The sequence below is a fragment of the Fistularia commersonii genome, chromosome 25 (assembly GCF_037954325.1).
Source record: "Fistularia commersonii isolate RoL2024-O1a breed Wild chromosome 25, RoL_Fcom_v1.0, whole genome shotgun sequence".
Lineage (NCBI taxonomy): Eukaryota > Metazoa > Chordata > Actinopteri > Syngnathiformes > Fistulariidae > Fistularia > Fistularia commersonii.
The window spans coordinates 9,625,063-9,651,827 of NC_141308.1; the positions used below are offsets into that span (position 1 = coordinate 9,625,063).

At 40.4% G+C, this 26,765-nt stretch overlaps 2 protein-coding genes across 5 annotated transcripts in view; both read left to right on the plus strand.

The window, feature by feature from the left end:
• Window positions 1-1,664: 1,664 nt before the first annotated feature.
• On the plus strand, window positions 1,665-5,208 carry LOC147219195 (leptin receptor gene-related protein). Its single transcript, XM_086173180.1, has 4 exons — window positions 1,665-1,781; window positions 2,108-2,183; window positions 2,573-2,759; window positions 2,978-5,208. Exons 1-4 carry the CDS (start codon window positions 1,766-1,768, stop codon window positions 3,092-3,094), a joined length of 396 nt encoding a protein of 131 aa, XP_086029306.1. The 5' UTR covers window positions 1,665-1,765; the 3' UTR covers window positions 3,095-5,208.
• Window positions 5,209-9,894: 4,686 nt separating this feature from the next.
• The window catches only part of LOC147219196 (3',5'-cyclic-AMP phosphodiesterase 4B-like), a 39,626-nt gene continuing 22,755 nt past the window's right edge, over window positions 9,895-26,765 (plus strand). The window contains exons 1-6 of one of the 4 annotated variants that reach the window (XM_086171921.1): window positions 9,895-9,960; window positions 17,690-17,836; window positions 21,844-22,088; window positions 25,360-25,554; window positions 25,645-25,681; window positions 26,108-26,178. In XM_086171921.1, coding sequence (XP_086028047.1) covers window positions 17,795-17,836; window positions 21,844-22,088; window positions 25,360-25,554; window positions 25,645-25,681; window positions 26,108-26,178 — 590 coding nt within the window. In that variant the 5' untranslated portion in view covers window positions 9,895-9,960; window positions 17,690-17,794. The other 3 variants (XM_086171923.1, XM_086171924.1, XM_086171925.1) reach the window with 3 other exon arrangements.

Here is a 26,765-nt window from a genome sequence, read left to right on the forward strand (position 1 = left end):
CTTACAGTCGTTCAACGTGAACCCTGGGATGATATCTTATATTTTGTCTTTTTCAGCTCTAACGATCCTATGTTCAAGTGCATCAGGTGAAGCAGAAGACGTTTAAGCTGTAACAGGAAACACTTTGAAATTAACTTATCCAGCTCTGTCAGCGACATGATTTCCATCTGGACAGTAGCAGCATGTGTGTGCAGACATCTGGCCCGGTTCTGTGATCACCCATGCTGTTTGAAGTGCTTTTCTCCCTGCTTCATTTCCATATTAGACCCAACCTGAAGACCAATGTCAGGGATTAGCAATGACCTTAGCTCAGGATCCCACAGATGCATCTGAATTTGAGCTTCAGGATTAATAAAAATAATGTAAACGTTAAATACACTCTAACACTGAAAACCAAATCTCCCTCTCTCTATCTGTCCTACTCTCTCTCTTTCTGTCTCTCACTCCCTCTCACACACACATACTCTTAAAAATATATTTTGAAAAAGAGGAATTTTTTTAAATCACATATTTCAGTGGGTTTTTATGAGACCTTTCAACTATGGTAACTGAAGTACAATAAATGCACCATGGGAAAAACATTTTGACAGGCTGAATAAACCAAAAATACGCAGAAGTGTTGTGTATCTTACAATAGGTATTTCAAAATAGTTGAAGGTATTTCAAAGGCATTTTAAAGCAGCAAGTGTGAGTGAATGAAAAATAATTTTATTGTCATTGTACAAGTAACCATTAATGGTGGACAAGACACATTTTTAAAATCTATTTAAATAACTCTTGTCCTGCATGATACCTTTTTAACTGTTACTTATTCAGAGAAGGTCCTGTGGCTTCGCTGTTGCAAGCAAATAGTGATGGCATTCACAGATTAGTCAAATTCACAACTTCGAACAATCCACTATCGCGTGCCTGTGGCTTGGTAAGATGATTATATCAGTAATACGTCAAATAAGGAACTGAAACCTAATAACAGCTGAGGAGTACTGTAAATCACCAGCACAATTGGCAACAATGGATGATTAAACTGAAAACACTAACCACTTAAACACTAACATCTTCAATTACATCATATGATCTTGCATAAAAATTGCAGTCAAAAAATGTACTTTAGTAATTAAACGTATCTGAATTATCTTGGCCTGAAATCGAAAACATGCTTTACGAATATGAGTGATAATAATAATAATGATGATAGTGATGATGATGTATAAGTATTTCCTGTTTGCCTGTCAGCTAGATAGCCTTTGTTCTATTTGCACATAAGCGTTACATGGATAGCAAATGATGTAAAAAGGTACAGCTGTTCTAAAAAACGTAGATGGGAAATTTGTGATGCAGAAAAGATGACATTAATGCGGTGAACCTCTAAAAAATACTTGAAAACATGTCTTTGGTTGTTGTGTGGGGAACGACATACATCCTGGGATTCATCATGAGGAACCCACGAGTGGTTCGCGCATGACTGACTGATGTTCCAACAAGTGGCCATGTATGACCGTAAATTAAGGTTACACCTGGTCTCCTCTATGGCTACATGTCAAGAATTTCACTTATTTTTCCCCCAGTAAATATTTTCAAATAAAATAATCTAAAAAAAAAACCAAACATATATATATAAATATATATTTCCCCATTTGCTATAGCTTTAAGTCACGTGACGGAGAGAAAGGAAAGCCCCAATGGAGGAAGCCGGAAGTGCGCCTCTCACAGAGCGCTGGGGCACGTAAACAATACACAAAGAAACGAAACTCGCCTTTTCCACGCAATGGCTGGCATTAAAGGTATTCGAGTTAATGTTTTTAAGCTGTCGAAATGAGAAAGAAGGGTTTTGATGTTACACTCTCGTGAAGGCGCTGTCGCCTGAAAAAGTTAGTTAGCCTGGGTGTTGGGACATTTTTTTATAACAACGTTTGCTGAATCATTTCGAAAGTCCTCAACGTCGTGCGGGAAATCAACTCACAATTAACTCGAGATGAATTATCAAACCACCTTTTATTATTCTTGGCTTATTTTTAACGGCATATGAATTGGGCTAAAATGTGTTAAACTGACTGTAAAAGTCCCAACTGTATTGCCTGGTGAGTCTTCACTGTTGGTTCTTTTGCAGCTCTGGTCGGGTTGTCTTTCAGCGGTGCCATCGGTTTGACGTTTCTACTACTTGGATGTGCCTTGGAACAGTACGGGTAGGTACCTCTATCTATTTACGTATCTGTCTATGTGTATATCTATTTATTTCATTTATAGTCAAATCATGGTGTTGCTTTTCTTTGTTCAGCAATTCCTCGATTGACCACAGAAAATTATATCACACTGATGAGGTCACAAAGAGAACGCTGAAAGTATCAAAATTAAGCACAAAATTATTTTTCAAATTTTCTATTTACAAATGATGAATTGGATGTTGTTCTCTGTTGACTTTTATGAACATTGAAATTAAATGATTATGTGATTACATATTGTCCACACCTGGGACAGACTTTATACAATATATAGCATAATAATGCTCATGCAATACTGACCTTCCTACTATGTATGTACCATCACATTTCACTTTTCAACCTTTGTTTTTCAGGAATTACTGGCCCCTTTTTGTCCTGATTTTCTACATTTTAAGTCCCATCCCGACCTTCATATCCAGACGCTACAGTGATGACGCTGACTCCTCAAGCAATGCATGCAGAGAGTTGGCCTATTTCTTAACAACTGGAATCGTCGTGTCATCTTTTGGCCTCCCTATTGTGTTAGCCCGCACTACCACAGTGAGTTTACTCTCCACCCTCTGCAATATTTAGGTAAAGATTCACTTACAAACGTTTTGTTTTTGTGCAGCCTGTCTTGCGTTACTTTATATATTTTCTTATACATATATACTTATTTTTCTCTGTACAGCGAGAGAATGCAGACATGACTGGCATCCTTACTGTGTATTGTAGAAAGCATTTGATGACTACGGATGTTTTGACCGCTTCCCTCGCAGATCCGCTGGGGTGCCTGTGGCCTCGTTATGACAGGAAACGCCGTCATCTTCCTCACCATCCTGGGCTTCTTTGTCATATTCGGCAGGGGCGATGACTTCAGTTGGGAGCAATGGTAAAGTAAAGTGCCTTTGGACAGTGAGCAGATAGATGGATGGACGGACGAATGGATGGGTCGATCGATAGTAGAATGGATTGGCTGCAGACTGGGGGAAACATGTATCTTGCACCTGGTCGGGGGGTAATTCAGCCATAGGCTTCAAAATGTAAATGTTCCTGGGCATGCTTTGTGGACATGTTTTATAATAAATGTTGGAGACAACAGTAAAGTGCCTTCTGTTTGGGACCAGAGACACTTGATGTTTATTACCCTCTTATGTTATCATCGTGTCACTATCCAGCGAAACCTGGCTATTTTGGCTCATCTTGCCTCCATTTCAGCCCCCATTCTAGCTCATTGCACTTTCGTTTTGCCTCAGTTAAATTATATCAAGAGGAGGGCCTATAAAATAACTTTGTATTTCAATTTACACCGCACTGCTCACAGCATCATCTGTTATTGTTCAAGGGGAAAATGCCTAGACTGACTTACAGCTTTCATATTTTGATTGTTTAATGGCAGGGCAAGTTGTGGTTATTCATGCTTTCTTATCTGTTATTGATATTATTTGTTTGGCATCTTGCTATATTACATGAGCCTGGCCGATATTGACTTATATGAAAATGTCAAATGAACAGAAATTTAGTAGAGCTTGATAACATTTCCATATACCTGGCTTTATATGTGTATATATATATATATATATATATATATATATATATATATATGCTTACATATCTATAGTTCAATGTCTTCACTTTGAGGTCATGTTTTTTTTCTATATTAATTATTGTAATGAAAAATTTTAATGACTATATCAATAGAAATTATTTCTGACCTGTTCTCCCTTTTTAAAGCGCTGCTTCTTTTCAGCAAAAATGTTTTTACGTCCGCAAGTAAATTTCCCTAAAGAAATGCTACTGCCCTTGATTCACTTATTAAATAATTCATGCTTAATTAATTTATAATATTATCTAAATGTGTTTCCACCTCTGGGAAGTTCAATTTCACACATAGATTTCACAAAGTGTGTGTGTGTGGTGATACAGCAAGGTTTTCCTGTATCATCTAGTTCTGTGTATATATATATTGAAGTAGTGCAAATATGCATAAAATTCCAAATTCATATGAGGGGGCTAATAAATATATCATTCTTCACTTGCCAATTTTGAATGAAGATTACTTTTACATTTTGTACATTTTGCTAAAAGTTTGCTTCCTAAAAGATTATCTGATGGCATATTAATACCACAGTTCTTTTACTCACAAAGATAAATATCTGCCTCAGTCATTCAGTATCGGTCGGGCTCCTTATAAAATGTTAAAATTCAATCTTTGTACTTGTGCAATTTCTTTGTTTTTTTTTTTCTTTTCATTCTTGCCAAAGATCAATTTAACTTGAGTTTGGGTCCGTTCTGTGCAGTTCCGTGATGCCCAGAAGGATTGAGATGGAGGTGCATGAGAATTAAATTTCTAAAACAGTGTGACGGTTGTGAGAACACACAAGATCAGTCTCATTTGTACTGCAGTATATGTAAAAACCCACTCGAGCCTTTCACAAAGGAGTCACAAAAGAACATATGAAATGGGTTTTTACATTCTGCTGGGAAAATACATACTTATGCAACACATGAGTTTTAGGCTTAGTGTTCTGTGTCCTAGGGCTTGCATTTTTTTTTCCCAAGTGCCTGATTTACACTGAATAGTGTGATCAATGTGAAACCCATCAGTGGCCACAGAAACATGGAACCATTTATTTTACATAGCATAAGGTCTATATTCGTAATATTTTAATCAGCACGTGATTCTTCAAGTTCCTTCTTCACTTTTGTCTTGTAGTTCTTTGGCTCACTTAACTGATTTTGATTTGTTTTTTGACAATACCCTCTGTTCACAATGACATACAGTATAGTGACTGGGCTCCGAAAAACAGAAAAGTTTCAACAGAAATATTATATGTCTTGTACTTGGTAAGTTTCTTTTTGTCTCAAGGGAAAAGATCCACCTTTCTATTGTGACTCACAAACCAACAGTTTGAAAAAAACAACTAAAGAGTGCCTTTTTAAAGTTTTATTTTATGAGCTCCTGACTGCATTTTTGTTTTCTAACAATGATTAAACCTGTCTGTATTGTGAACCAAATGTGCCGGCGGTCTCTTTGCTGAGGTTATGTGATAAGTGAATGCCAGTGAGGTGGCTGGAAAACGTGATGGGCTGTGAGGCAGGTGGATGTACTGATGGGTGATGCATTCAAAGTGACACCTGTGCACTATTTATACCAACCAGCCGCAGCAGAGAGTGAAACCTTAGTAAGAAGACAGAGTGGAACAGATGGAGAGGTGATGTGTGGGTGAGTTTTGGGGGGATTATTTATGCTTTGGTCTGTCAGAACTTATGCAATAAACCAAGGATATGACTGGCAGAATTTTTTGTTGTGAATAGTAAATAAATTATATTAGCAAATGATTTTGATGTTTTGCATCATTTAACATGTAGAGTGGTGGTGTAAGAAAATATCATGAATTATGAAGCTCGCTTTTCATTACTGATCCATGCATATGAATAGTTATATTAAAAGGTCACTGTGGAGTACACTAATTCTACAGTTCTTAATATCTTGTAATTTCTCAACTTTTTTTGTAGACTCGTGTAATGTCTTGAAATTGAGATAATTTATGATTTTTAATTTCTTCCACTTTGCCTGGGTAATAATTGTAAATCACCTTAAGGAGATGTTTACCAGGTTCATTTTAATTTGATTGTATTTGGTGTTCTTATAAGAGTTGGAAAATTGTAACGTTTATAAAATAGTATCATATGACAGTCGGTATTCAATGTTATTTCCATTATGATGCATCACCCTTTCCGAGGACAGTAAAAGAGGTGCATATGCTATGTTTTGCTGGGTGGACTGTAGTACTCAGAAAGACATCTCTGTTTTGGTTTTTGCAAACACAGACACATAAATATGGAAAAGAATATGATTGCTACCCATGAGTGGAGGGCTCAGAGATAGTAACGCATCAATTCAGGGCTAAATGAAATGTGACAGAAATCAACCAGCTGTGGTCGACTTGAGCGGGTTCATTTCACTCACAGTGTGCCGGGCTTGTGGCACTGAACTCGATGCATTTCGCGTTCAAACAAGAAACATCCGGGCTTGTTGTTACCTCTGGTGGATAGTAACGATTCATCTCCCAAAAGAGGTCGGTGACTTTATGCACTGCCGTTTGTACACACCATTCTCAAAACTTGAGATGAACAGCTGCTTGGATGTACGAAATGTCGGTGATCAGTGCCCGAGAGATGTGTCACACCATGTCATACTCTGTGATTAATGATTCATTTACTCCCTACGCTCTTTTGGTTGGATTGGGTGTTTGTAAGACTTTGCCTACTTTTCTTTTTACAACTTAAACTGATATCAGTTATTTTGCTTCTTAATGTTGGTAGCACACTTTGGAGATATGACCTGATCCACATTCTTCGATCTGCTCATACTGGCCTTCTGACATTGCACCCACTGCCAGTCTGCAACTACATTCACTTCCTAGTATGTTTGAAACCATTTTACAGAATTTTGTCCGGGCAGATACTGTAAAAAAAAACAAAAAAAAAACGCTCCTAACAGTCAACCGTCACCAACACTGACTCCATGTCAACAGGATATATTGCATTACCAGCACATCTAGTTGACCTTGACAGTCTCTAGTAGTGGGAGGAGGGAAGGATCAACAGCTGTGTCAAAATTAATGCAAAATTATCTGCGTGATGAAGAGACATGATGGGGAAGAGAAACTGAAGGTAAATTTGAAGATGAGGAAACAGCCCAGGGACATCCATATAGACCGATCTCTGTTCCAGGACAGCTGTTGCCTGGCAACAGCTAAGAAAATCAAAATTTTTCTAAAAGACTGCCGAGTCTGGCCTTGAATTCAACACAAAACAGAATAGTTCACTGCAAGATAAGTGTAACACTGCATATGTTGCAATTGTGTGGCTCCAGAATATATCTACAGGTTTGGAGAGTTTCTTTGTAAAAAAAATCAATATAAAAAAAGGTTACAGATAAAAAAATATATATAAAAAGTGGGGACAAGACAAGGTGCAGCTAGGGACAGCTTTGTAGCCACATGCAATACTTTAGAACACCAAAAGGTGACGGTGAAGAAAAAGAAAAGGGTGGAAGAGCTGAGGACAAAACATATTGCAATACACAACAAAAAATTAATGAATAAATAAATACATTCATAAATATTGTCACAGTAAAAGAAAATTACCAGCAAAGGCCTGAACAACTAAACAGATACGATAGATAGATAGATAGATAGATAGATAGATAGATAGATAGATAGATAGATAGATAGATAGATAGATAGATAGATGCTCAAAAGAAGGACAAAAAGTCTACAAAATATGATATTGTTGAATATACAGTTAGACCCAGGAATATTTGAACAGTGACGCAGATTTTTTGTTATTTTAGCTGTTTACGAAAACATATTCAGGATACAATTATATAATCAATATGGGCTTAAAGTGCAGGCTCTCAGCTGTAATTTGAGAGTATTCACATCCAAATTTGATGAAGGGTTTAGGAATTACAGCTCTTTAATACATAGTCACCTCTTTTTCAAGGGACCAAAAGTAATCGCACAATTGCCTCAGAAGGCTGGTAAAAAAATGAAAAGGCTGCATGGGCTCTTCCATTGGTAACCTGTCATCAGTTAAGCAGTTAAAAGGTCCGGAGTTGATGAAAGGGCGTTTGCATTTGGAAGCTGTTACTGTGAACACTCAACATGCGGTCAAAGGAGCCTTCGATGGAGGTGAAACAGACCAACCTGAGGCTGGAAAAAAGGAGAAATCCATCAGAGAGATAGCAGAAATGTTAGGAGTGGCCAAATCAACACTTTGGTGCAGAAAAAAAAAGAGTGGCCTGGTGAACTTGGGAACTTAAAAAGGCTTGGACGTCCACGGAAGACAACAGTGGTGGATGATTGCAGAATCCTTTCCATGGTGAAAAAAAACCCCTTCACAACATCCACTTAAGTGAAGAACACTCTCCAGGAAGAAGGTGTATCAGTATCGCAAGTCTAACATAAAGAGACTCCATGAGAGTAAACACAAAGGATTCACCACAAGGTGAAATAGAAAAGCCAGAATTGACTTTGCCAAAAATAAACACCTGAAGAAGCCAGCCCAGATCTGGAACAGTGTGCTTCGGACAGATGAGAATGAGATCAACCTGCACCAGAATGATGGGAAGAAGAAAGTTTGGAGAAGAATTGGAACAGCTCATGATCCAGAGCACACCGCATCTTCTGTTAAACATGGTGAAGGAAAAAAAAAAAAAAAAAACAAATGGTGGAGGCGGTGACAGCATGGCCATGCATGGTCTCCAATGGCACTGAAGTGTATAGGGAGAAACTTTCTGCTCAGAATCAGCCAAATGCAGCAAAGCTGATTGGACGGTGCTTCACAAAACGTACGGCAAAAGTGACCCAGAAGTTTTTTTTTAAAGCAGAGAATTGGAATATTCTGCAACGGCCCGAGCATGAATTCCACTTGCTCGAGACAAAACTGAAGGCAGAAAGACCCACAAACAAGCAACAACTGAAGACAGCGGCAGTAAAGGCCCGGCAAAGCGTCACAAAGGAGGAAACGTCACCAGCGTTTGACTTCAGGCAGTCATTGCCTGCTAAGGATTCTCAACAAAATATTGAAAATTAACATTTTACTTTGGCTTATTTTTATTTTCCAATCACCTTTGAGCCCTTAAAATGAGGAGCATTTAAGAATAAGAATAAGAATAAGAATAAGAATAAGAATAAGAATAAGAATAAGAATAAGAATAACAAAAAGAATAAGAATAAGAATAAGAACAACTTTTTTTATCCTGAAGGAAATTGTTGTGCCAGAGTTTCAAGTAAAACAAAACAATCATAAATAATAGTAGGAAATTGTATAAACAGTATGAAAAAGGGGGGAAATAAGAAGTACAAATAAAACTATAAAGTGTCAAAGTAACAAGTCAAGGCTATAAAGTGTCTTAAGGCCTTATGTAAGATTTTGAGATTCCCTGCGGCTGAAGGGAGAGGAATTTAAAAAAAAAAAATACAAAAAAATTTGTATAAAAGTGGCTACAATTCCTACATGTTCGATCAGAGTGTAGCCAGTCACAAATATTGGGGTTGCTGTTGATGCTTGTTTTCTGTGTGATTTGGGGGTTGCTGGGAATGATATTGGTGTGGTTTGGGGTGCAAGAAATTCTTTTTTTTGTTTGTTTTTTCACCTGGAATTGAGCATGAGCAGTTCGTTGCTTGTGTGGCGTGGCTTTGGCCAACAACAGCTATTGCCCATTAAACAGATTTTTGAAATTCACCTAAATATATTTTTGTTCAACCCCTGGATTTAAACCTTAAAATCTGCACTTCAATTCCATTGAAGTTGTTTCATTTCAAATCCAATGTGGTGGCATGAGGATTGTGTCACAGTCCAAATATCTCTGGACTTAACTGTATAAGGTGGGTATATTTTCGTGTATCATATTATGGGATACTCCCATAATAAGAATTTACGCGTAATTATTAAACAAATTCGCATTTAGATTGTCACACCAGTGATTTCTTGGTTAAGTCTAAGTCGCCACGTCCGGGTCTCCACTTTCCTCCCGTTACCGGACGCGCACGGTGGGAAGGCGGGGCGCCCTCGGTTGCCATTGGCGAGCGGGAGGCTGCGCGTCGCCAATCGACGCGCTCACTTCGCCGCGCCGGTGAAACTAGCGCGAACCTTACAAATGGAAAGCGACGAGGGCTGCGCGCGCACCGGGAGAGCCGCGGAGGGACACGGACACGCGTGACGCCCGCCGCTCCGTGGGAACGCGGAGGTGAGACCGAACGCCGGTCGCGACGCGTACGCGCTTTGCGGATTCCGTTCAGCCAGACACGCAGCCGACCTACGCGCGACACTTTTCAAGTTCTACTCGATCCGCACTGACTCGACCGATCCACGCACCGTTTCATTGTTCTTTGTGTGTGTGCGTGTGCGTGTGCGTGTGTGTGTGTCGGCTGACACTTCATTTATTAGGTGTCTCCGTCATGGGCATTAATGCACACACACGCGCACACAGACGGGCGGACATACACACACACACACATACTCACACACACATACTCACACACACATAGACACATAGACACACTAAGGCACACACACACACACACACACATAGACACACTAAGGCACACAAACACACATAAACCCACACTAAGGCACAGACACACATACACTACGACACTTGGGCACACTAAGGCACACACACACACTAACTACAACACACACTAAGGCACAGACACGCACACACACACTACGACACTTAGACACACTAAGGCACGCACACACGGACACACGGACACACACTAAGGCACAGACACACGCACACACTATGACACTTAGACACACTAAGACACATAGGCACATACACACACTAAGACATAGACACACCAAGACACACACAAACACAGACACACACACAGAGCCACACACTAAGACACACGCACACAGACACACACAGACAGACATGCAAACAGACACACACAGACACACACACACAGACACGCCATAAGACCCACACACACACACACACACACACACTAAGACACATCTACACTCCACAAGCGTGGAGTTTAAAAAGGGGAAGAAGGCTCCAGCGCCGAGGTGAGCTGTTAAATGACTTCTCTCTTCGACGCAAATGCAAACATTTCTAAAGGGGAACAAAGCGGCCTGGAGTCGGAGTTTCGGGTGTCACTCAAAGGTCACTCACGTGCGTGGGAAAGCGTGCAGACGTCGGATTTGCAGGGATGCGAGAACAGCGACCCTTACATCGCGTACAATTCTGTTTGCGGATACGTACGAGAGGCCAGTGGGTGAAATCTCGCTTATCTAAATCTTTTTTTTTTTTTTAATTCAGAAATGGTGCAGTGGTTACAATGTGGACTTTGCATGTTCACATCTGCCTGCGTGGGTTTGTCATTTTGACATTTAATGAAAAGGTGTAAAGATTCAAAAGCATGGTTGTCGGTGGTCCTTCATGGATGGGATGGGGGAGGGCTGAAGAATAAACTGCACTGCAGCTGTAATTTTATTTTTGCTCCCAAGCAAGATGTTTTTATTTCCCATTTTCTGTCATGTCCAGTAAGAATAATTACAAAATTATTTCCCATAGTAGGATGTCAAGCTAAAAATAAGGCTAACTAGTTTGGACAACCCTGATTTCCCTATTGTGCGCTTGCCACTGGATTGCTAGCACCAAGTCTCTTTTGCACTGTAGATTTTTCAATTAAATTTTGATTTTTAACTCACCGCGGTATATAAGATAGAGGTTTTGTCCTCAAACATCGGCATTCCTCCGTCTCTGTCTTTTCCAAGACGTGAAAAGCAGAATGAATGTGAGCTAAGCCAGGCGGTTCGGCAGAGTACAACATGACCTGGGCAGATTTGGCCGATTTTCTGAGTAGAAAACAAATTCCTTCTAAAAACGTCAGGTCGTAATCGGTCTCACGCTCCACCGCTAATATCTGCCGTCTTGTTCCTCAGGTGCGCAACGTCTGTCTGCCGGTTTCCACCGACGGATGGGCAGCGTGTTGTCGAGTGCCGCGGCTTAAAATGACCCCGTGGGGGCAATAAACAAATTGATTGTATTACACTTTCCATTATCACGGGGTATTAGCATTGATCGGATTATCCGAGTTGACGGCGGAGTAGATATTGAGTCTCGCAAGGCCGGAAACATATCGGTTTTAACGCTTTTGCTACCTTTTTTAAACCACTAGATTTCAAGACACATGTGAAATGTGCTTCCTACCACCTGTTTCCTGTTCAATCCGGGTACATAGAATAAACCGCGTTGTGGGAAAACATGGTGGAGGACTAGAACTGACCTAGAATGGTCTCCAGGCAGCGATACTCTCCAGCGTCCCTCTCGCTTTCTCTCTCTCTCGCTGCACAGGAGGGCAGTGGGTTCCTTGCATGTGGCCTCTGGTGACGTCATCTTTCCGCAGCCACAAATCGGTGTGTTGTTTCTCTCCCCCTCAACAAACTCCTCTCAGTCTCACTCTCTTGCCTCAAAAATTCTTTTACCATCGGCACGCGCTGCAACAGAATGCGGCGAACGGCGAGTCCTCGGCGGTTCGATGAAACGTCGAGCCTCTGACAACTTACGTGAATTGACAAGTGTCGAACAGGGATTCTTTCTTCAGCGGGAGATGGTTTGGCCCGGGGGTAAGTGTTTTATAGGTGTTTCATTTAAATTACTCTGAGTGCAGCCTGAGAATTTATTGCTGACACTTGGCTGTTGTGAATGTACTGTATTTCCTCCTTATCTCAAAGAGGGTCTGAATTACAAAGCAAGTTGTTTCTCTCCTGAATTTCAGGCCAGATTGAAGGGCTACTTATTTGGAAACAATAAAGAAAAGAAAAAGGTTAATTCCGATCTCGTGATCGCTCACGGACGTTGCCTGGTTTTCTAATGTGTTTTATTCAGTCAAAGGCATAAGCATAATAAGTCGTTGGGGAAAAAAAAAAAACAATCCTTTTGGAATGGTAATGTTGATGTTTGTTCGCATTGCTGATCAAACTGTTTTAAACACTTAAAGTAGAGGCCGTCATGTTTTCTTCCAGGCCTGGTCAGTTAGAAACGTCAAGGAGCAAATAGCTTGTATGGGTATGTGTAGGACTTGCCCACACACAAAGTGTGGGAAGGGTAGATAAGATTAGAATCAGTGACGTCCAAGTCTTCTTTTTTTTGCGTGTTTGACACAGTTTTTATATAGTTGTACCAATTCAAAGAGGTAACACTGGACGCATCCGCCCAAAATTGGTACAACGTCTCGTTCCTTGTTATGATTCTTGGAGAATGACTCCGGACCAGTTAGTATTTTGACATCTTTACACCAAATGGAGGACAGAGAGCACAATTAGCCATTTTTTTCTTGGAAAAAAAAGGGATATGTCCTGATATGGAAGTTCTTATTTCATTGTATCTAATGTGCTACATGTTGGTGTGCCAGGGGCAGAGCGCTTTTTGGCTGGGACAAACAGTTCTTACCCGTTTGTTAGAATTCTGAGCATATTTAAAAGACGAGAACAAACGGAAACCACTTGGATAAGTTCCAAACTGTGGATTTTAAACGTGTAGATGTTCACGGTAAACCGGCGATTCTTCCAGAAAGCGCACGGTGTTGTGCAGCGGAATATGAACTGTTGCTCGCCGCAGTCAGAACCACTGTTCTTTTCAAGGTCGTGTGGAGAAAAGATTCTTTGGTATCATTGCGATGAGCGCCGTCTCTCTATCTCAGCATCAGAAAATGAAAAAAATGTTGTAGAGACGGATGATGCCTGGTTTTATTTTATTTTTTGCTTTTTTTTTTCATTATGTATGTGCAAAGACATTCTATACACTATGAAAAAATGACTCCTTTATGCTTTCTGTACCATGTTACTATTTTGTAAGTATTTGCTTGTTTTCAATATCTGTCTTTTTTAAATCGGAAAGGAACTCATGTTTTGATAGAAACAATAAAATTGCCAGTTTAGTGTTACAAAAATGAATATTATAATATCACAAATAGACTGTGTTTTTGAATCCGCATTTAAATAGTCTAACTTTTTATATACAAATTATTGAAGAGGACCTTACTTTCTTATGAAATATGCCAAATTCATGGGTCTTGTGCTGTTTATTAATACATTTTTGTGTTTTGAAATTTTCAGATATAGTTCGGGTTCAAAGGTGCCCTCCATGCACATATTGCAGAATAAAAATAAGATAAAAATCCACTCACTCCTACTTCAAATGGTGCTCGACTTTCTGCTCATGCATTATTCTACACAGCTCAACATTCAACCGTAGGAACCAGAGAAACATGTTTGTTGCACGAGAAGACCGCGTGTCCTGTGAAGCAGCATGAGCACAAACCGTTTGCATTATTCACCATCCATTCACTTTGCACCTGATTAGTTCTAGCCGCTAAACATTAGCGCGGTCTTTGACTTTTTCCTATTCGATCGTCAATTCAACAGTTTGACTCTGGTAATGGAGTGGCCACCGAAAAGCTGTCACGGTGACACGCTGATAATGAGACCTGTTACCGATCAGACGGTAAATCATCGATGCAGTTCCTGTCGTTCGGGATTTCTCAGTCGGCCTTTGTTTTTGGTACCGCGACGCTACCTTTTGATACGGGCTCCCTGTCCTTTTAAGCAGCAGCCGCCGACAGTCTCCGCAGCTTAAAATTGTGCATGGAGCATGACATATTGACTGGTCAGATGGGCAGATTTTCTGCTCCCAGCAATGCAGCCCTGCTGATCTCTGTAAATGCCAGAAGTGCAAACAGTTGTTGCAGTGATACTGTTGTGAATCAACCCTTTTACAGCACATATTGGTACCATCATAAAATATGCAAAATTTGCTTTGCAAACTTTTTGTAAGCAACTCTTGTGGAATATTTAATTATTATTTTATTTTGTTTTACTTTATTTTATTTTATTTTATTTTATTTTATTTTATTTTATATTATTTTATTTATTAAATTGTGCTATCCATTAGGCAAAAATTTGCCTTGGATTATCATGAGCGGAGGAGAAGATCTCAAAAAAATCCCCAAACAAATCTTCATAGCATCTCAAGTGGGTCCAGCATTCAGTTACCCGCCACAGATGCTACAAATTATTTTTATCCAGAGGCAAGGAGGGCGACATGTGGGGGCGCATCCTGTCACAGCCGTACAAGGACGGGGTTTCACCTGACGCTTGTCTTTGCGGTGCGGTGCCAGATTGCAGGACAAAATGAAATAACTGTGTTTCTTTTCAATCCTGTGTTTAGTTAATTAACAAATGGTTGCCTCTCTGGGTTTTCGCTCGATACTCTTTTCACAGTCTCACACGTTGATGTGTTTACAGAGCCATGTGATTTCCAAAGCGGCAATGACTGCGGTGTAACAATGGCTTCATATCAACCATTAGTAAATATCACATTTCAAATGGTGTTTAATGGCTGGGGTTAAGTGCACGGTGCAATAAGCTCTTGATATAGTTAAACACAACCTGACTGTAGATATGAAGTATTATTGTAGCATCATGGGATTCCGAATTCTTTTGCAGTTGTAAAATTGATTTTAATTGCTGTATTTTTAAATAACTGCATTTTCTACTAAATATTACAAAAAAAGTTGAAATGTTTTTTTTTTTTCCAAGATTAATCAAACAATATATTTGCATGCAGACTGTGAAAATATTTTTTAGAATTGATTTGTTTCTCCAATTAGAGCATCTTATATCTTAAAAAAATTGTAGTTGTAGTTGTACGTACGTCATGAGAAGATATTCGAATGAGAAATACGAATGATTCAACAGTCCATCAGTAAATCATTTTCTATTCCACACCATGACTCAGTGAGGTATGATGCATACACACACACACACACATACATATATATATATATTTTTTTATTGAACCTTTTGGACTTATGCAAGGCACATCGCTAAAACACTCAAATGTGGAGTACGTTGTGTTATAAAATGTTAAATATTTTACACAACTTTGACACTTTTACACTATAAAAGACATTTTTTTAAGTGCTTGATAGAAAAGTGTGGATATCTTTATGCAGCAATGATGCAGGGCCATAAGCTAAGTGGGCCGCATTGCTCCCTGCATTGATCAGCCAAGAGGCTGTCAGACATGCAAAACTAAAAGCACTGCTTCTGTAGACTAGCAGTTAGTTTAATTATTTACTGTGTTGAATTCTTGAACTCCTCAAGTCAATGCATTTCAGCAGGGATACGCACCTGTGTTGAGATCCCTGTTTTTTTATTCATTGCAAATCCAAATACTTCTTGACCGCAATTTTATGTGGTTTCTCTGGGTCTTATGTTAACCTGAATTTGAAACCATTCCTGTAACAGTGCTTTTTTTTCTCTATGTAGTCGGTCCGCTAAGATACCGCATGTTCAGACAACCCCCTTTTTTAAGGACCCAAACAAACCATTAGCGAATGTCACCTGGTCCCCTAACAGCTTGCCACAAAATACAAGGCAGTGATAAAGTCCCTGTGTATTAAGCCTTTTGGGAATGTTCTGCTGTCCGAGTTCAAACAAATGTGTCAGGAAGCATCAGGACACACTTTTACTCCGCAATTAAAAATTCTTAAAGTAGGACTGCTTTGTGGCGATGACAGTATCTGCATTTATGTCACGTTTCATTTGTCGATTTCAACTTTATGTTTCCTGTTTGTTCTACTAAAAGGTAGGAAGGAAAACTAAGCACATTTTAAACACAGTGCTAGTGCTTGACTCTTGCTTTAATTTCAGCTTTAGAATTTGGTTTACTTTCATAGCATTTTATTGTTTACGTCAATCGACAGTCTATTATGGAAGATTTTAACAGCATTCTTAGTCCGACAGTGTATCTGGTCATGCAACCTCATAAATTCTAGAAAAGCTTTCCCTCCAGCTGAGATTTGAACCAGAGGCTGAACCTTTATCACACACAGTAACAAAAACAAACCTATTTGCTTGCTATTTTCTGCTTTTTTTCTTCTTTTTTCCGTAAACAGAGAGCAGCAGGGGCGCCCCTGCCTGTAACTGTTTATTTGAAAGCTACAAACAAGATTGGTTTGTTTGCGCTGCTCTTTCTGAGCCACTTGTCGTGTGTCGAGAGCATCGGCAGCGCCGGACCGGAGGGGGGAATCAATCGTGACATGGAAAGTATCGATTTATTTCTGTCAGATAGATTAGTCGCTCGTGTCTGGCTGTTGTTGCGGTCCAGCTGTGATCATTCTATAATAAATGAGGGTCATTGCTGCTCTCCGAGACATTTTTCCAAACACATGCCATGTCAAAATATGCTCTGTTACTCATCACTTTGGCATTACCTGCTTAGTACCATTGTTTCAGCTGTAATAACTTGTTATCATAATGAAATCAGACTTAATTCGTGTTTGGGATGCATTTTAATATCTTTTTCAGAATGAAAATCGCATGCAAAAAAAAAAAAACTCAAAACGAATTTGAACGAAAATGACTCCCTCCGGTCACATATAGGGGCTTGGAGGAAATTTATAAATATTAAACCTGAACGCCATGGTAATATGTATGTTTGTTTAATCCAAGATTCTTTATTTATCTTCTAAATCCGAATCAGAAGTTGTCTATATTTCAAACAGGTGGAGAGTAAAAAAACCTTCATCAATATTTATAATATTTTTTGAAATAAACCATGATATGGTTGGAATTCAAAAAGAAGTTGTCCCACGTTAACATTTTCCAAGCAGCTTGTGCTGCAAGTAGGAAATAGTTTTATCTCACAACTCTTACACTTATACACTTCATTTGTTTTTGTTTTGTTCTTTCAAATTTTGTTTTGCCACTCAGCCCCACTTTTTTTTTCTTTTTTAATCTCACCGTAAATTACTCTTTTTACTCATGACGGCTCGGAATGAGGTTAGTATAAAAAGATGAATTTAATTCTAACGTGCAAGGCAAGAAGAACTACTTTAGGTAACTGATTTTATCACTGTCCGTTTCTTCCCCCCTCCCTCCCGTCTGCCCGTCTGCAGGTGGACTAGTGAGGCTGCTCAGACCGGAGACGCGGGAAAAAGCTGTGTTTTTGTCGCGAGCGTCAGCGAACGGTGAGGCAGAGCGGAGCTGACCCGTCCCTCGGGATGAAGAAAAGCCGGAGCGCCCAGGGTTTCGCGTCGGGCGATGTAAGTATTGATTTTTCCGACCGTCCGTCCCGTCGACCTGACAGGAATCCATCGACTCGTTCGTCACGCGGCATCTCGTGATTTGCTTTCGTCGGGAAATGTTTTTCTTCTGGCGTGCAGAGTTTCCAGCCTCCGGCGCGGTTACTGCGAATCCACTAAACATTTCGTGTTTGTCTCCCTCCGGAACGAAACCGCCGCACAACGAGCTTTAATAGCAATACGTCGAGAACGGGAGTCGCGTTCTGTCCGTGCGTGGTGGTCAGTGACTCATAAACCGATGACTGTACTATACACGACAGACTGCCATCCAGCAGGACACACGCTGCACCTTGTGTGAGTGTGTGTGTGTGCGTGCAAGAGTGTGCTGCAACAGAAACAGAGAGTGAAGGACAGTTTGTGTGTGTTAGAGAGATGAGTTATGAAGGTGATAGTTTAGATGAAGGCAGCGAAGCAGGAAGGGAATGAAATGTGACGAGAGGCATGCTTGTGCCAGGATGACATTTAGGGCATCGACTGAATGGAAACATGGAAAGGAGAAAGGACAAAGATCTGACAGAGAGGCCCATCTGTTTCTTCTCCACGCCACCCGTGTTTATGACGGGGCAGCCAGGCCAGATCATTTACTGTGACATTGTCCAACAGGAGCTCAGAGGGAGACTCGTATCCCGGACGACCAGTTTTCCCACTGATTCCCGGGGCTTGAAATCTGCCGATTCGTCGAATTTATCACAAAGCACAACTACCCTAGAAACTTTATTCTTTGTAGCAGGACTCATTTGTACCCCCCTTTTTTTTTTTTTTTTTTTGCAAAGTGAGGAGCTTAATTTTGGATGGAAATTCAGGAGTCTCGGCAAACTGCCAATTTTAACCCTAGAACACTAACGTTAAAATAAGTAACACCATCACTAATGTTGGGTATATTTTACCCAATGCAATATCCTGGATAAAATACAGTTTTTCATCAATTTATATATGAGCCGATGGGAGGAGGGAAACAAACATACAATTAATAACATCAGTAAGCAGCCTGAAGGACCCATAAAACACAATGAAAATCACATGACAAGAATTTTGTGGGTGAAAAATCACCCGATGTTAGTGTTCTAAAGGTTAATAAATATTCAAAATTATAATAAGTGGTTTTATCGTTTCTATTCATACTCAAATGGTTTTCAGTTCAAGTCCCGCTAAGCTATTATGCCTTTTTTTTTCCCCGCTGGTTTTTCTTCAGTTACTCTGTGATTTGTTCAAAATCCTGCGAAATTTGCCTTGAAAAAAAAAAATCCTTTAACAATGAGCAGCCCGTTACAGTTTTTACAAATTAGAGTTGAGTGAGCAGCAAAATAACAGAATGGTATTAACTTTTTATTTCAAATTCAAATTTCTCAACTCACCTTCAATGTACATAACTTATTTTTTTATTAATTATCAAGATTGAAACATTCAATATCTGATATCAAAACAAGTGAATATAGTATAAAAATGACTGGATTATATGCCATTATTTTCTCCCAGGTTGGATGTGATGAAATTGCGCCACCTGGCCCTTTGCAAATAAAATCGGCTAAAACCACAGCTGTGCGCTTCGGTTCAAACGTGAATGGGGGATAAACTGAATGCAACTTTTAGAAAGACTAGAATTAACAGCAATTCGGTTTTAATCCGGCAACTTTGTTTATCATTTCACTCAGGAAGCAAAGGATTTGGGCTCTGATACACAACTCAGGACTCCACGTATCCATCTCCCAGTCTTCATTCACATTCTTCTCAGTAATTATCCTTTTTCCTTCGGACTGCCGGGCTCGGAGATGTAAGGTCCGATGGAGAGTGCCCTCGGACCTTCCTCTCCTGCTTTCTATCAATCTCATTTAGAAAGGCTTTTTGGAGGTGTCCCAGAGAGTATTGAAGTTGTTAGGTTTTTCCAGCCAACACAGACCTTTTTAATTGCATCTCGGCGACGCGATCTCCAGCTCTGTTTGACTCCGGAGCCGGGTTATTTCCATTCGAGGCTGGTTCCCCTTTTCATCATGTCCTTTCATGTCCATGTTTCAACGCGTACAGCTTGACGAATACGGGCTTCTAATTCTACAGATGTTTGGGATTATGACACGGTCAACATCCAGACACTCTTCATAAATCAGTATAATTCAGCAGCCGCCGTGAGGTCGGTGGACGGAGATGAACGTAAATACGTATCGATTGCGCTTAATCTCTCACATCTCAACAAGCGAGATATTATTTTCGCGGCGGTAATGAAACCTTGACATCGACAAGATAATATTTAGGTATTTGGGTGTTGTCGGTGGAAGCGTTCCCAGATTTCGTCGGTGCAGATAAGTCCCAGCCTTTAATTACCACACAGAAAGAATTCGTATCGGAGACAGACCCGATACATCAGAGGAATTGCATTTTCCAGAAGGAGCAGCCGAGTCAGCAGAACTCTTCACCGACGCTCAGAAGTGCAGACTCTCGTCTCGGCTGCCCCGCTTTCGGTTTTCCGATCTGCGTCTAATCGAACCTTAACACCGAGGATGACTAACAGATTGTTTTTAAAGGTTTGTGACGTTGACCTTGATTAAAAGTTACCTTTTGCGTGCGCGTCGCAAATTCGATTTTTGATCGTTTCATCCAGAAACGAATGGTCTGGCCCGCTTGACGTTTAACTATACCACGGTAAGAGAATGCTTGTATCAGCAGCGGCCATTGTGGCCCATATTAACTCCACTATCTTGTTCTTTCAGCCACTGATACTATATAAAGCTCCACATTTTACCTCCTTTTTTTAACACACCTAAAGGTATTACGAATTGTCCTATAAGCCTCCGGAGCCTTAGCTCTCCCATATTGAATTCTGTCGTTTTTCCCGGCCCGTCTTTCAGCTGGAGCAGCAGATCGGTGAATGAATGTGTAATACCGTGAGGTCCAACTTCGGCTTCCCCCCCGAGCGATTTACTGAACCTACAGCTGAGCGAAGCGAAAAAAAAGCCCATCCGTTCCAGCATCACTTATCGCGGCGTGTGGAGTTCCCGAGTGAAGAAGTGAACGCCTGAAGCCGGGGGGAATTGACAATGGGATGACCATGGGATGTAAATGGGGGCGGGGTGGTTCTGAAAAAAACGGAGAGGGAAAGGAATTGTCTCTGGAGGAAACGGGGGGAAGAGAAGGGCAGACGGCTGAGGCTAAATAACTGGTTGGCTCTCAATACAGGACATTTACAGTGATAAATGACCGGGGGTAGAATGAGCTGTAAAATAATACCTCCGTTTTGTCCGTGGCGCTGTGCTTTTCCCGTTAAAAGTCTGATGTAATTGAAGTAAACTGCTCGCCGGCTGTAGCCAGTTCATCATATTATAGACAGTTTGCCAGACTTTGCTGAACAGTTTGAAAAACGCATTAACGATTTGTCCGGTAAATTCATTTTACTTTATTTTTTTAACCTGGCATAATTTAAGATTTAAAAAAAAAAATCTGTTAAAGTCAGTCCCAGTCAGTTTTACATTTGACTTAAGTAGTCGGGTGCCAAAAACAATAATTTTGCAAGCAAAAAGATTTTGAAATCAAAGTTGCCATATTTTAACAGCGATATCTGTCGAAGTTTTTATCAGGACCCCAAAGTACGGTCAAATGTTTGGAAGATCCCATTGCACTAACCCGGTTTTCCCTTATAAGGTCTGGCCTCTATGTCAATGCCGCTGTGACCGTTATTTCTAAATGGTAGTAAGGACATGAATTTACAATCTAAACTTTTTTTTTTCAGCCGTGTTTTCCCAAAAGGTTTTTTTTAGTCGCCCCATAGCCATGATGGCTAAGCTCCCCTGTCATCTGGCTCGGCCTCCGATTTCACAAAACTTATGAGAATATAAATAACTGGCGCTTTCGCAGGCCTCAACATTAGAATGTTATCGTTAAAAAAAGGACATTTGTTTTTTTTTTTCCTTTAAATCCTTCTCAGCAATGTTTTTATTCGTTTTAACTGGAAACAGACACTATCATTCTTTATCCATCAGGGGAATATGGACTGTCCCGCGGGGCCGTTTCCCACGGGCGGCAGCAACCTGGGAGTAGAACTGTGCAAAGTTCACAGCCGGTTCACCGGCAACCTGCAGCTGCCTCCGTTGTCATGGCGACAAGGAGACAGGGACAGGCGAAGTCTGTGCTTGCCAGAGGAACATCCGGTGGTCCGGACCAGACCTACGAGCCTGCCCATTGGCTCTCTGCCCCGCATCGACATCACAAAGGCCGACCCCGACAGGTGAGGTTCACTGTTTCCATGCTGAGGCAATGCTACGACTGCAGTACTTCAGAATGCTTTTTATTTTTGGTTGTGTTTTTTTTTTTTTTTTTTAAGGTTCCCTTTGTTTGTACTTCTTTAGGCTTTTGTTGGTTCTTGTATGAAGATCATTTTGACATTGGCCCAATGAGGATTAAAGAGTACCCTTATTTGAACAGCCATTTATTAATTGTAGATTCATGTGTCACACTAAAACTAGATGTGACATAGTTGAGTAATAGGTCATCATAATCATAATCATAATTATATTTGTTATTATTATTTATCGTTTTTGTGATTATATTTAATGTTTGTTATTTTTATTATTATTGTATTATTATTTTTCTACATAGAGGGATCGTGACTGTGATTTAAAATAAATTTTCAAATTAAATATTCTAAATATAGGTACTTTTGTTTTGATATAAATACATTTTTGGCTACAATTAATTTCAAGGTTACTTACAGTTCAGTATCTTGTTGTAGACTTTAACGCATCGGAGTCTCGAATCTTAGAAACTCTTGAGATTTTGCAAGTAAGCATATTTAATAGTTTAATTTATGTACCTTTGTTTGTCTGCAATTGGTCGACATTTTGATCTTGGACCCACACATTTTGACTGAGAGAGCTGTTGTTAAGTACCGGATAAGCCATATCACAAAGGAAGTTGTTTGGTTTAACTCCAGGATTTGTCTGAGATCAGGGATATGATGACTGTACTTCCTGATGTAGGCCCGTGTCTAATCCCACCCCCTGACAGATTCTCCTTGTTATATAATTAAGCTTTGATATCCGTGTGGTTTTAAGTTTGTTTTTTTTTAATTCAGGAAAATACAATTTTGTCTCGAAACTACGATTGGTCCACGAGCTGCTTGGCAAAGGAGAATAAACAGAGACAAGAAAATCAAACTTGCTGATATCATGCGGCCTTAAATGCCAATCCCTTCCTTATCGGCTCTGATTTAAGCTTGTTCAAACAGGTGTGATGTAAGTTGAAACACGGTCAAGGTGAAAGATTTCTCTGTTCCGTGGAAACACGCGGGTTGCATTCATCATCCCACCCGCACCCTGCGCCGTCCTGCATATCCTTTTTTAGAGCACCCGGTACAGTAGGTGGTCAGTCGGACGGACGGCGCGGGATGACGAGCTCCGATAATCTGGTTTAAAATTGATGGGAAAAGATGGAGCGGGTCACGTAAACAACGACTATGAATCCATTCCCTTCGTTCCAGCCCGGATCTGCCTCTTAGCATCTGCCAAGCCTACATTATTCCAGCATGTGGCCTGTCGCTGGACAGAGAGAGGGTCTGTAAGTGCGTGTGTGTGTGTGTGTGTGTGTGTCAGTGTGCACGCACGCACGTATATATGAGTGAGCAGCCACAGCATCTGTGTTTTTGATGCCGGATGAGAAGGGAGGAGGTCGAGGGCAGAGAGGAATGTTACAGAGGTCTCCTCGGTGCAGAGTTGGGCACTTTGACTTCAGTGAGGATGCGGTCAGTAAAGCTCACCTCCCGGCTCCCAGGTGACTCTTTTTATTACCTTTTTCTGTCTAATTTGAAAATATTTAATAGTTCTATTTATACGTTTGTCTGTATTTTTTACAGTGATTGCATCATTTGTAGTTTAAAACCTAAAACTACAAAAAGTGCATTGCCAAGAAGTGAATATTCCTCTTGTTCTGATATATAAATGTTTTTAATGTCTACACGCCGCTTTCGCGTCTGTGTCAGATTAAGGGATTAGATTATTAAGTGGGTAAAGTATGTTGCTAATGTCGTAGGATTTTCGATGACGCAAAACCAAACACAAATGACGTGTGCCGCCGTACGCGCGCGTTATTCGTGTCACATTTTCGGAGCAGAGGTTAGGAGATGTGTCTCGGGGATATTCGCCCGTTGAACTTTTACCATCAGGTATCGGAGGCAGAGGATGAATGTAGGTCAAACAGTGAGCCTTAAAGGTAAGATTTGCGTTTGTAAATGTTACTTGTATTTTTATATATGAATAGATTTGTTTTTAAGTAACTTTTGGACAAAAGGTGAAATTCCAGGGTGGTGATATGCAACTGTTTAAGTTGTTATGTCCATTGCAGGCATTTATTATCCAAGCTAAACACAGAATGTGGCGTCCCCCTTCCCACCCCAACTCTAATTCACGGGTTTTGCGGCATCTGTTGTTCCTGCGGGGCATCAGTACTTTGACCTTTCACCTCTAGCCTTCAGTCCATCTGACCTGATCATCTTGTTACATAAAAGTTAGTCCTCTACTTCAACTCTGCGTTGGCTGATTATATTGGTCAGTGAATCTCTGGCGGTTACACTGCCTGCGATGGCAAATACTAGAGGAGTTCTAGGTGCATCACACACTGGTCTACATATCTGAATTTTTTGATTTAATTTTGGTGATTTCTTGCAAATTGTTTTGATTTTTAGGCTAAATTTCTGCTATATCCTTTTCAGTATACAGGCAAAAAGTGAATTGACTACATTGTCAAACATCATATTGACATTCAGACTCAGGTCATTGTCTTTTTAAGGTGCTTATGACATTGAAAATAAAATATAAATAAATAAATAAAAACAGATCATGGAAAATATTTACTATGTAATGCATTAGAGTTTATATCTCTGAGAAGATGATTGTGATGAGGAAGCACTTGAGTTTGAATTCATTTTAATAAAAATCGAAAAACAGATCATGGGAAATATTTACTATATAATGGATTAGAGTTTATATCTCTGAGAAGACGATTGTGATAATGAAGCACTTTAGTTTGAATTTATTTTAATGAAAATTGAAAATGTTTAGTTATGAAAACCGCTGATATCCCACCACATGGAGCTAAACTGCCTTTCTGCGCTCGCTGCTTTCTGATTGACTGGGAGTGAATAAGTGACGCAGTCAGACAATAATCCCATGAGATGACCCAGAGCGCCACTTTACAATAACAACCCCCCCCTACACACACACACACACACACACACACACACACACGCACATACACACACACCATCCAGCAAAGCATACTTATTTAATGAGCACAGTGGTTTGGTTTTTAGGCCATGGATAGATGGATGAGTAGTCATTTGAGGGTTTATGCAACCGTCTTTCCTGAATGAAAAATACCAGGGATTTGCATGATTGCGCGTTATGATCAGAATGATGTAATGTCTTAGTAAGACACTCGCAACTTCATATTGTTTACCGTTTTTTGTGTAACCAGATGATCTGTTCTTCCCACTCTCTTTGCAGCTGTGAGGGGGAGAGCGCACCCTCTCTGCTCTGCAGTCCTCTGGACCCGCAGGCGTCCCCAGGTGCCGGCCTGGTCCTCCATCCCAGCCCGGCAGGACACGGCCCCCGCAGAGAGTCATTCCTGTACCGCTCCGACAGCGACTATGAACTGTCACCGAGGTCTCTCTCTCGGAACTCTTCCATCACCGGAGAACTGTGAGTTTCCCTTTGTAACCGTTAGATCGCCGAAACGGGAGGCCGTCGCATCGTTCGGCCTTCCCTCAAACGCTCCTCTTGTCTTTTCAGCCATGGAGAAGACTTGATCGTGACCCCCTTTGCTCAGGTAGGCACTGCTCATATTTCAAATTTGGAGTCTAATTCTCAAAATAAGTTTTAATTTTGGTTCCTGATTATACTTTTTTCCTGAAGGTATTATTTTGAGGAACTAAGCACATCGGTAGCTCTCTCATTGTGATAGAATACTGCCCCCTAGTGGCATTTGGGTGTTACTGCACCCACAACTTGAACTCCAACCTTGACCGTCCATTGAGATCGACTTTCCGAACATTTGAAACGATCCTCTCTTGAAAGTAATGAGAAAACACGCGTTTTTTTTAAGGTGTAGCCTGATGATGACTGCTCTTTCTCTATTGAGTCACTTAACATAATTTGGAAACAATGAAAATCTTTTACGAATTTCCCAATCTATCTCTCTTATGTGAGATTCTCATATTTCGTACGCTTAATGCCACCACCAATGTTTCTTAAGGTTCTAGCAAGCCTTCGGACCGTCAGGAACAATTTCACCACCCTGACGAATGTACAGTGTGCATCGAATAAGTAAGTGTCGACGTCTGTTTCCAACTTTAACCACGACATGTTACTATGCAGATCCAGATAGAAAACATTATTTGGGAAACAACTAATGCACTGAAATCCCAAGTCTGTAATAATGCAATTGATGAAATACAGAAGGCGCCATCTATTGGATAATAACAGTAGTTACAATCATATGAGCTCATAAAAAATTATGAGTTTTGTACAAAGGCCAACTTATCTTTTAAGGTCTTCAAATATATTTTTATTTTTGGAAATAAAAAAAATATCCTTGAGGATTTTGCATGTTGTGGAGCGACGCCATCGGTGAGATTCAAGTGTACACTTGGGGGCGCCAGTACATCAGAATTTCTCATCCCATTCTATTTGTGAAGGGACCGCTTTCATTCAACTTAAGTTCAACAATCTAAGACTCCTTGGATCATGTTGAAATTGTCTCACAGAAGATAGCATCATTTCATTTTCGCACATGGAGGACTCGTTATCCCCGATAAACCTGACCAAAAAAAAAAAAAAGTTTCTTTTCTCGGCCGCCTAAGTGGGTCACCGGCTCCAGCTTGCATCGAACCTGCCAAAGACTAACACCCCTG

Bases quoted from the DNA above. Each gene is read 5' to 3' on its own strand.
- LOC147219195 (XM_086173180.1), top strand. The intron at 2,184-2,572 runs GTAGGTACCTCT...TTTGTTTTTCAG, and splicing joins TGTGCCTTGGAACAGTACGG to GAATTACTGGCCCCTTTTTG. The intron at 2,760-2,977 runs GTGAGTTTACTC...CTTCCCTCGCAG, and splicing joins TGTTAGCCCGCACTACCACA to ATCCGCTGGGGTGCCTGTGG.